Here is a 10,429-nt window from a genome sequence, read left to right on the forward strand (position 1 = left end):
GTGGTAAAGCTGTGGCCCGAATCAGATTTTTTCCCCCTTATGTGACTCAGGTGATGACACTGAACAGCCCGAACCGCATGGAATCTGATCTTTTCACTTCAGATTTGTGCCACTTTCATATGTAGTCTTAAATCAGACAGATCTGATGTTCTGCAATGCGACTGCAGTGTGAACGGTTATGTCGGATTTCATTTGACTTTTACATAATCTTTAAGCAACACCCGTCATTCTGTGCTGCAAACATCATCTACTCCTCGGCAACATAGTACAAAGTTAGTTGTTCATGTTGAAAAAGATTTCGAAGGAAAAATATAGTGCTTGTTAACGATTGAAGCACGGGTTGATCGCAAAGCCGAAGAGTGTCATGGGTGTTGCGGATCGGGGATCTGTGTGCAAAGGAGGGGTAACTTTCTCTTCATTAGAAAAAAAATGTAAACCCAATCGCATGATCTGATGATGCGTTTACTTCTTACATTGTGTGCACAATTAGACATTTAGTGCTCTCCGTAATGCACTTGTGCACATTTTTCTTTTCTCCCATGTGGCACAGATCATAAATCTCATACACGAGGACTGAAATAGCTTTTGATATTGTCATATAAACAGGTATTTAACGAGGCATGTTAACGAGAGCGCAATGTCCGCCAAGTAACCAAAATAAACTAATATAAAACTAGTGCACACATCACATGCATAAATCATGCCATGGACATTACGTTAAGATGCCTAAAGGTTTATAAATGCCTGTATAAACTATATACAGATTACATGCAGGAATAGAGAAAAGAGCACTCTTTAATTATCAGCTGTTAGTCAGTGCCTGCTGTTTTTTTTTCTTTTTTTTTTTCTTCCCCTGGTCATTGCACATTTGCCGTGTGCTGTGTTAATGCAGACAATTAGATACGATTCACCTTTAGACCTTTAGATGTGTATATAAACACCTAAAGATGATGTATAAGCAGGTCAGCAAAAAAATCGGATACAGTCGCAAAATCGGAATTGACCATCAAGATCTGCCGTGTAAATGCAGCCCTAGAGCAGTGTGAACTGCCATGCAAAAAATCAGATCCAAGAAAAAAATCTGATTTGAGCACTAAGCCTCGTAGCTACCCATGTAGCTATAGAGACTGTTAACACCACCAGTTTGCCCATATTGGGCTGAAAACTTTGTGATGCGTTTTTTTCACTTTAGGTTTACACAATGATGTCTTTTTGTAACCCGAAAGCACATGCATTTATAAACATTTCATGTAAACAGTCAAAAAGGAAAGTCTTTGAAAAGGGAGGTCGTGAGCATGAGTTCTAGAAGATTAGGGAGGTGTAGATTCAAGACGACTGTAAACCAAACAAATGGCGGAGTACATGATCGTGTTGTTGATCAAGGGTTTCTTTACGTTATCATCAAGGTGTGAATTTAGTTCACATTACAACCAAAAACAGAGACGCAACACACACAGCTAATTATACATGCACACCAGCATCAAGCCCTTGCTGCCACGACTACTAGTGAACCAGTTTAAGAGGGATTGCTTCTGATTTGTGGCCTGTTGCATCATGGGTGCAGATGTTTTTAGCTTTTTGATACATGCTAACTGTTTTTGTGTTTGTTTTTCCACCAGTTGTCACTCAGCCCACAGCGTCCAGCGCACCTCCAAGCACAGCTGAAGAGGAGGCCAAAACCGCCGGAGCCCCCAAACCCAAGAAGAACAGATGCTTCATGTGCCGCAAGAAGGTCGGCCTGACGGGTGAGCAGAACTAATGCACACACACATCCTGCAGATCACAAATAATCCCCCAAACTATACACACACACACACTCACACACACACACTTACGCTGATTCTTTATTTCTTCTGTCTGCCAGGGTTCGACTGCCGCTGTGGGAATCTCTTCTGTGGTCTCCATCGCTACTCAGACAAGCACAACTGCCCGTACGACTACAAGGCCGAAGCCGCCGCCAAGATCCGCAAGGAGAATCCAGTGGTGGTGGCCGATAAAATCCAGAGAATATAAAGCTCTCGTCCGCCGCTTCACCTCTATTTAGCGAGAGACGAGAGGAGAGGACTCGCACTTTGACCTGTGATTCTAAAGACTAGTTTTTTTAATTACCGTATGGGGAAGAAGCCGCTTTCTAAGCCAATGCATGAGTGATCACCGTCTCCATCTTTCTGTTGTCAGTAAATGAACTTCACATTGAAACGAACGAGAGGAAGAAAAAAAGAAAACGTGTGTGTGTGTGTGTGTGTGTGTTTGTTTGTGTGTGAATGTGTGGTCATTGGTTTAGTCTGTGTTGTGGACTCTTGAAGACTGTTACGGCTCTGAGCGCCGGCGGAGCAGCAGTGCATGGCTGGCTCATGTAGCACACGGACGCTCTTCACTTCCTCATGGAGTCGCCTTCACCACACTAGCAGACGCTTTCCCGTGATTCAACTCTTCAAGTGTTTTTTTTTTTTTTTTTTTTTTTAAACCGTTCAGCGACTTTGTGAGAGAAAAAAATATTACATAACAATCCAAATCAGATGGTTTAATGCAGCCAGACCAGAATGCTTCAGTTTTGACAGAGCACATCCAACAGTTGCAGGCTTAGATGGGGCAACTAATGCAAAACCATTGACTTCTGATCCTTTAAGACATTTGATGAATACGATGATTTAGTTTGAGTTGTAATGTGACGGCAGTTTCTGGGCTGGTTCAGAGAGTTGTGGGGGTTTTTAAGTGGGTGTTTTGCATGGTTCGTGAATTGAGTATTTTACAGTTGACTGCAAACTACAGGTCCGTTTCTTTCTGCTTCACTCTTCTTCTGTTTGTGTGTGTGATTGATCTTTTCAGTGGGTATTGACTGTGCTGTTGTTTAGTGTCATTCAATCAGATCTTTGAGTGTCGTCACTCTGTGAACGCCATGGTCATTTTTCTGTCTGTTTTCCAGGTTTTGGGTCTGGCTGCTCAGTGCTGTTTTGTTTTAGAGATTTGAGTTTACACAGTAAAACTAACCTTTTGATTTTAGTTATGCAAGTTTGTACAAACCATCTTTATTTATTATATGTAGTGCGCATATAATCTTGTTACCCGACATTACTGAGAAATTGTATCATGTAAATAAAATTATGTACAGAGATATCATTAAAATGTCTTCTGGTTGTTTGTTCTAAAGTTCTGATTTATGTTTGTGATATTACTAACTGAATGATTGATGAAGGTTGGCACATCTCTATCAAAATCAGCAACAGTACAGACTGTTTTTGTTTTTATTCTCCTGTAATTAGTAAACTTTTGCAAGGCTGATAACTAGGCCCACATGGAATCTGTGCTCTCTGGATTCTGCAGATTTTTAGCCCATCATTGATTCTGTTTATTGTGTAAATGTGTGTCAATTCATATTTATTCAGTAATTTTGACTACTTTGAAAATGTTCATTTAATTTATTCACAATACAGTTTGTAAATTCATATTTTCTGTCGTTTAGTAGAGATATTTTATAGAAGACTTGCTTTTATTTACCAAATAAAGTGAATCAAATTGGATTTGCATTGTAAACATTAAATGCAAGTTAAAAAGATATTACTTTTCATTTCGTGTGTTAGGGTTTTAGTTATGATACTCTCAAAAAAAGTCCGCATAAAATCACACATTTTTACCAAAATTCTGCGCAGAAATGGCAAAATATGTCCGCAGATTTTATCTGGCCCTACTGATAATCTGTAAATATTGAGCTTGCTCAACTGCATGTGCTAATGTTTACATTAGTCCCAACTTTTTTTAAATGTATGTACGTGTGCACATAATACACACTTACTGGCTACTTTATTAGGTATATCTTACTAGTACCAGGTTGTCTCCTTTTGATCAAGGCAGCTGCCTTAATCCTTTGTGGTATCGATTCAACAAGGTAGTGGAAATAAACTATGGATTTTGATAGCATCATGCAGTTGCTGCAGATTTGTTGGCTGCACATCCTTGATGTGAATCTCCCGTTCCACCACATCCCAAAGGTGCTCTATTGGTTTGAGCTCTGATGATTGTGGAGGCCATCTAAGTACAGTGAACTACATGTCATGTTCAAGAAACCAGTCTGAGATGATTTGCACTTTATGGCGGTGCGTTATCCCGCTGGAAGTAGCAACCATACTCAGGTAGGCTGTGGCGTTGACACGATGCTCAGTTGGTACTAATGAGCTCAAAGTGTGCCAAGAAAATATTACCCACACCATTACAACACCAGCAGCAGCCTGAACCGTTAATACAAGGCAGAATGGATCCATGCTTTCATGTTGTCGATGCCAAATTCTGACCCTACCATCCTAATATCACAGCAGAAATTGAGAAGATAATCATACCCCTTTGAAATGATGACTATTTATGAAGGTAATTCAGTTGCGTAACTCGAGAGCTTGCAAATGTAAATGTGAGCACTTGTGATAATAATATTTGTATGTGTAGGTTGAAATGTACACTTACAGCTCTGATGTGAACAGCTGAATCCCTCGATTTGCACACACACACAACAATCCACACACTTGTGTTTTAAATTGGAAGTTGCAGATTAATAGTTGTGTATTTGTAAAATGTCATTTACAAATACAAAATGACAGACACACGTGTGCACGGCAAATTTGATTGCATCTTATCTCTACAACCACAGGTCGGCACTCACAACCTCTCAGTTTCGTCAGTACAACTACAAATCTCCCGCGCTCTGACTTTTGCTACACATCTCCCGCGATCTCTGTAGCAGAACCCATTTGTGCACTTGCAAATGCAGAGGCGCGAGCAGCGCGGGGCGGGGGAGGGGCGGGGCAGGTGTAAAGCTGTTTGATTGGCTGATGCCTGACCAATGAACAATGCCAGCAGCCAACAGGACTGAGGTGCAAAAGAATCATTTCCCACGATTATTTTATTATTTAGGGTTTATTTCAACTCTTTTCTGAAGAGATTCTTGTTAAAAATCATTAATTTTGCGGAAATGTACATACCAGTAAACGAGCAGCAAAGCCAGTTTATTGGCTAGAGCCAGCCAATGAGATGGGGCGTTTCTGTTTGTCAGGACACAGGGCAGCTCACGTTGTTGGAGGCCTCGAGCAATCAGAGGGTAAGTTATGATTTTTAATAATTATCTATATGTTCAATACTGTTAGCTAAGCTAAGGACTGTGCTAGGTGCTTCTCTAGTTTGTTTTTTTTATATATAAGAAACAGTTATGAGTTATGTAGGAGCTGCTTTCTATCATGTTATATCGTTCTAAAGATACAATTCAACCCACATGAAATAAGTTGTAATAGTATTTATAGTAAATAATATTACGTTTTTGAACCATACTAACTATAGTAAACTGTATTATACAGTATATACTGCAGTATCTACAACTTTGTTAATGAATGCAACAGCACACTGTAGTATTAACTAGCATGAACTTTAAAAAATTAAAGTATATTTACACACACATTAATAGCAATTAAAAATAACACTAGGCGTTTCAGTTTCTTACAGATCATACCGGTTTTTGTTATAATAACCTGCATCATATCTATCTATCCATCTATCTATTTACATGTTTGTGTACAGTGTGTCCTTTATATCACTTTTTTAATTATGAAAGTTACTAACTATAGGTTATTTCTCAGTTTCCTGTAAGGATGGAGTGACAGGAGAGATCAGCATGTTTCAAGTCGATGAGGAACTCAGAGAAGCTGCATAGCTTGAATAGGATGTTATTTATGCTAAAGATGACATGATGATCCAGCTCATCTACAAACACTTCAAAATGATTCAGATCATTCAAGAGGAAGCCGACCATTTGTTTTCTCTTTTTACCTGCCAAGATGACTACAGATTTGAACAAAACACACACTCACCAACACACAACTTTTATTTTGATAATTGTTTAATGTAGTATTTTTACACTTTACTGTAAAGTAGGGCTGTCAAACTTAGTTCCTGGAGGGCCGTAACCCTGCACGTTTTTAGTTTCAACCCTGCTTCAACACACTTAAGTGAAAGTTTCAAACAAACCTGAAGGACTCAATTAGTTAGATCAGGTGTGTTTAATTAGGGTTAGAACTAAACTTTGCAAAGCTGCAGCCCTCCAGGAACTGAGTTTGACACCTGTGCTGTAAGGGAAATGTTTAACATTAATTTGTCAAATAAAATTTACAGTGCAAATAAGTGCAGTGCAAATGTCTAGTTACTTATATTGAAATATTTCAGGGTTTTTCCTTGTTCATAATGAGATGGAGGTGGTAAATCCAACTTCATCATTACCCATCAAATGTTATCTCCTCTTTAATCCTTTGCTCAAGCCTTTACTAATGGTCAGAAAGCAAGCCATTGTGTAAAGCTGGTTGATGCTCGCTGTAATAGAGAGAGATGATGACTGTTCAGCTTATGTTGCTTAACCCTGCAGATGAGATGCTCAAAGTGGACCCTCAGCCGAGCGATGGACACTGTCTCCCTCACCTAGTTGCTCTTCCTTTGAACACACATATCATGTTGAAGGATGCAAGTTGTGGACCTAAATCAGATGTAATGCATGTAGATGTATAAATCAGAAAGAAATGAAACTGCTTTAAAATGTATTAGGTTTTACATATAAATATGTGTTCTTAACAGATTTGTTTCAACTTGATATTTGCATAATAAATGACATTAGAATGTTTAGTTTTAAACAGATAGCTATATTTCAATCTTATCAAATTTAAGCTATATATATATATATATATATATATATATACTTCAATTTATTAAAGTTCATGCTAGTTAATACTACAGTGTGCTGTTGCATTCATTAACAAAGTTGTAGATACTGCAGTATATACTGTATAATACAGTTTACTATAGTTAGTATGGTTCAAAAACGTAATATTATTTACTATAAATACTATTACAACTTATTTCATGTGGGTTGAATTGTATCTTTAGAACGATATAACATGATAGAAAGCAGCTCCTACATAACTCATAACTGTTTCTTATATATAAAAAAAACAAACTAGAGAAGCACCTAGCACAGTCCTTAGCTTAGCTAACAGTATTGAACATATAGATAATTATTAAAAATCATAACTTACCCTCTGATTGCTCGAGGCCTCCAACAACGTGAGCTGCCCTGTGTCCTGACAAACAGAAACGCCCCATCTCATTGGCTGGCTCTAGCCAATAAACTGGCTTTGCTGCTCGTTTACTGGTATGTACATTTCCGCAAAATTAATGATTTTTAACAAGAATCTCTTCAGAAAAGAGTTGAAATAAACCCTAAATAATAAAATAATCGTGGGAAATGATTCTTTTGCACCTCAGTCCTGTTGGCTGCTGGCATTGTTCATTGGTCAGGCATCAGCCAATCAAACAGCTTTACACCTGCCCCGCCCCTCCCCGCGCTGCTCGCGCCTCTGCATTTGCAAGTGCACAAATGGGTTCTGCTACAGAGATCGCGGGAGATGTGTAGCAAAAGTCAGAGCGCGGGAGATTTGTAGTTGTACTGACGAAACTGAGAGGTTGTGAGTGCCGACCTGTGGTTGTAGAGATAAGATGCAATCAAATTTGCCGTGCACACGTGTGTCTGTCATTTTGTATTTGTAAATGACATTTTACAAATACACAACTATTAATCTGCAACTTCCAATTTAAAACACAAGTGTGTGGATTGTTGTGTGTGTGTGCAAATCGAGGGATTCAGCTGTTCACATCAGAGTTGTAAGTGTACATTTCAACCTACACATACAAATATTATTATCACAAGTGCTCACATTTACATTTGCAAGCTCTCGAGTTACGCAACTGAATTACCTTCATAACTATTTGTCATACAGCCTCAAATCAAATCACTTATCCAGAAAGTTGTGTTTGTAGTTTCTTCTCCTAACCTGTGCCTTAACAACTGTATCCCACAGGTCTTGTGAAAGCAGGGTGTAATGTGAGTATAGATTTTCAGATTTTTTTAGGCACTATAGACAATAAAACATATTCACATATGAATATATGTGTTTCAGAAACACATATATGTTTCTGATGTCACTACATAAATGTCACCTTAAACTAATGGTTGTATGTTGTTGTATTTTGCATTGTCTGGATAAAGCACCCAAGCTTTTCACTCATCATAGCACATGTGCTGCTGATGATGTGACAATAAAATTGATTTGGTTAAAGTGATATGGTTTTAAAAAAACGGGTTCATGACTAGAAGCTTTAACAATGTTGTCCTCTAGCGGTCAACAAGAGGAACAGCTTCCCAAAACTCATGAAAGGGCTTTTAAAAACGACATGAATTACGATCGGCTGCGTTTTAACCCCTTAAACAGCCACACCTATAATCGAATTCAAGCTTAAAAGTTATATGTATCCATATGATATAGTTTGTTAATTTTTTTCAGGGTTTGACAAACAAATTTGTACAGAAGATAGTCACCTGTGGCACAGACGTTAAAGTGTTAATATAGGAGACATTTTGCTGTAAAACTTCACATTTTCGTTCCCATTTGCCGTTAACGTTTTCGTTAGGGCGGAGTCTGAGGTCACGTGATATAGGCACTCACTTCTAATAAACCCCGCCCATATCCAACTTGATCAGGGTTGTCTGGTTTGCTGTATTATAAGATATTTAAGTGATAGCTCATTACACAGAGGAAGTTTTGTGTCTTAAATGTTTAATAAATCACATTAAAATTACAATTTCATTCCTTCATTTTCTTTTTAGCTAAGTCCCTTTATTAATCAGGGGTCGCCACAGCCGTACAGATGCCTTTTCAGCAGCAACCCAGCACTGGGAGGATTTTATTTAAATACTGCCCAATTTATATTCTCCTACTAATAAAAATGTTTTGGACTACTTTTGATTAAAAAACACTACTGGTAGTGGCTGTCCACATTTCTGAGCAGCAGTGCTTCTAAACATTTTTCCACTTTAAACTTTCAACCTATGGCAAGAAATTTATAAGACTTTATAAAAGTCTTAATTGTGGTGCTATAAAGCATAAAGCTAACAGCTATAACAAGAATCAAAACATAAACCTTGACTTGAAGCAAAGTAGTAGCTAAAAACAGGCACATGACTGTGTATTTAATGGCCTTGAAGCAAAGAATTACATATGTAATGTGTTATTTTTTATTTGGTACACCTGTCCAACTGCTCGTTAATGCAAATGTCCAATTAGCCAATCACATGGCAGCAACTCATTGCATTTATGCATGTAGCCATGGTCAAAATCTTCCCAGTGATGGGTTGCTGAATGGGCCTCTGCTGTACGTGGCGACCCCTGATTAAGGACTAAGCTGAAAAGAAATTAAGGAATGAAAATAAAATAATTTTAATGTGATTTACAAAACTTTTAAGACACAAAAACCCCTCTGTGTAAAGGAGTAGCCCAAAATCACTTACATATCTAATAATACAGGAAACCTGACAACCTAAACTGGGGCGGGGCTTATTAGAATCCAGTGACTAAATCACGTGACCTCAGACTCCTCCCTAACTAAAACGTTAACGGCAAATGGGAACGAAAATGTGAAGTTTTACAGCAAAATGTCTCCTATATTAACCCTTTGACGTCTGTGCCATAGGTGACTATCTTCTGTACATATTTTTTTTTCAAACTCTGAAGTAAAATTAACAAACTATATCATATGGATACATATAACTTTTAAGCTTGAATTCGAATATAGATGTGGCTGTTAAAGGGGTTAAATCGCAGCCGATCATAATTCATGTCGTTTTTAAAAGACATTAATGAGTTTTGGGAAGCTGTTCCTCTTCTTGACCGCTAGAGGGCCACATTGTTAAAGCGTCTAGTCGAAAGTTTTTTTAAACACCATATCACTTCACTAACCATTAGTTTAAGGTGACATTGTTGTCTAAAGTGCTTACAGAAAAATCATAATTCCCTGTGAAAATCCACTCACATTAAACCCTGCTTTCACAAGATCTTCGGGATAAAGTTGTAGAAAGGCACAGGTTAGCAGATGAAACTACAAACACAATATCAAAGCCTGGATAAGTGATTTGATTCGAGGCTGTATGACAAAGTCAAAGTTATTTCAAAGGGGTATGATGATTGTCTATACTGTAGCTATAATGTGCCACTTTCAAGTCATTTAAAGCATTGCTACTTTTTTTTTGTTTCGTGATTCTCGTTTATCAAATTGACGTTAAACGATCGAGGCTGTTTTTTTTTTTTGTACTCTTTTCAGGTACACAACATCGAGTCAAAAATAAAAACACCATGCTTTTAGCATAAAACTCTTCACTGAAATAATTACTCTTGCTCATGTGACTGATTCCAGAAATAAATACTGGTTTTACATTTCTAAAATGTTTGAACATGCTAATATAAAAGGAGATATCATGAAAAAAAATCAGTGTACAGATATGAGAACTGAGAAATTATGATGCATGAAAAGATGTTCTTGCCTTAATCTCAGTTAAAGAACACCGATGATG

The 10,429-nt window shown here is 37.8% G+C and overlaps 1 protein-coding gene and 1 long non-coding RNA gene across 4 annotated transcripts in view; both read left to right on the top strand.

Moving 5' to 3' along the window:
• zfand5b (zinc finger, AN1-type domain 5b) overlaps nt 1-3,126 on the top strand; it is a 10,494-nt gene extending 7,368 nt beyond the window's left edge. For 2 of the 3 annotated variants that reach the window (XR_015500277.1, XM_087269114.1), the window contains exons 4-5: nt 1,620-1,745; nt 1,865-3,126. Coding sequence is in view for 2 of the 3 variants with exons in the window: in XM_087269114.1 (XP_087125240.1) it covers nt 1,620-1,745; nt 1,865-2,013 (275 nt within the window). In the remaining variant the exon portion in view is untranslated. 3 annotated transcript variants of the gene reach the window in all.
• A 1,338-nt stretch (nt 3,127-4,464) lies between these two features.
• Nucleotides 4,465-6,159, top strand: LOC147842016 (uncharacterized). Its single transcript, XR_015500919.1, has 2 exons — nt 4,465-5,086; nt 5,619-6,159. It is a non-coding gene; the product is annotated as an uncharacterized LOC147842016 (long non-coding RNA).
• The last annotated feature ends 4,270 nt before the right edge of the window (nt 6,160-10,429 follow it).

Source organism: Danio rerio, chromosome 10 (assembly GCF_052040795.2).
Source record: "Danio rerio strain M-AB ecotype USA chromosome 10, GRCz13ab, whole genome shotgun sequence".
Lineage (NCBI taxonomy): Eukaryota > Metazoa > Chordata > Actinopteri > Cypriniformes > Danionidae > Danio > Danio rerio.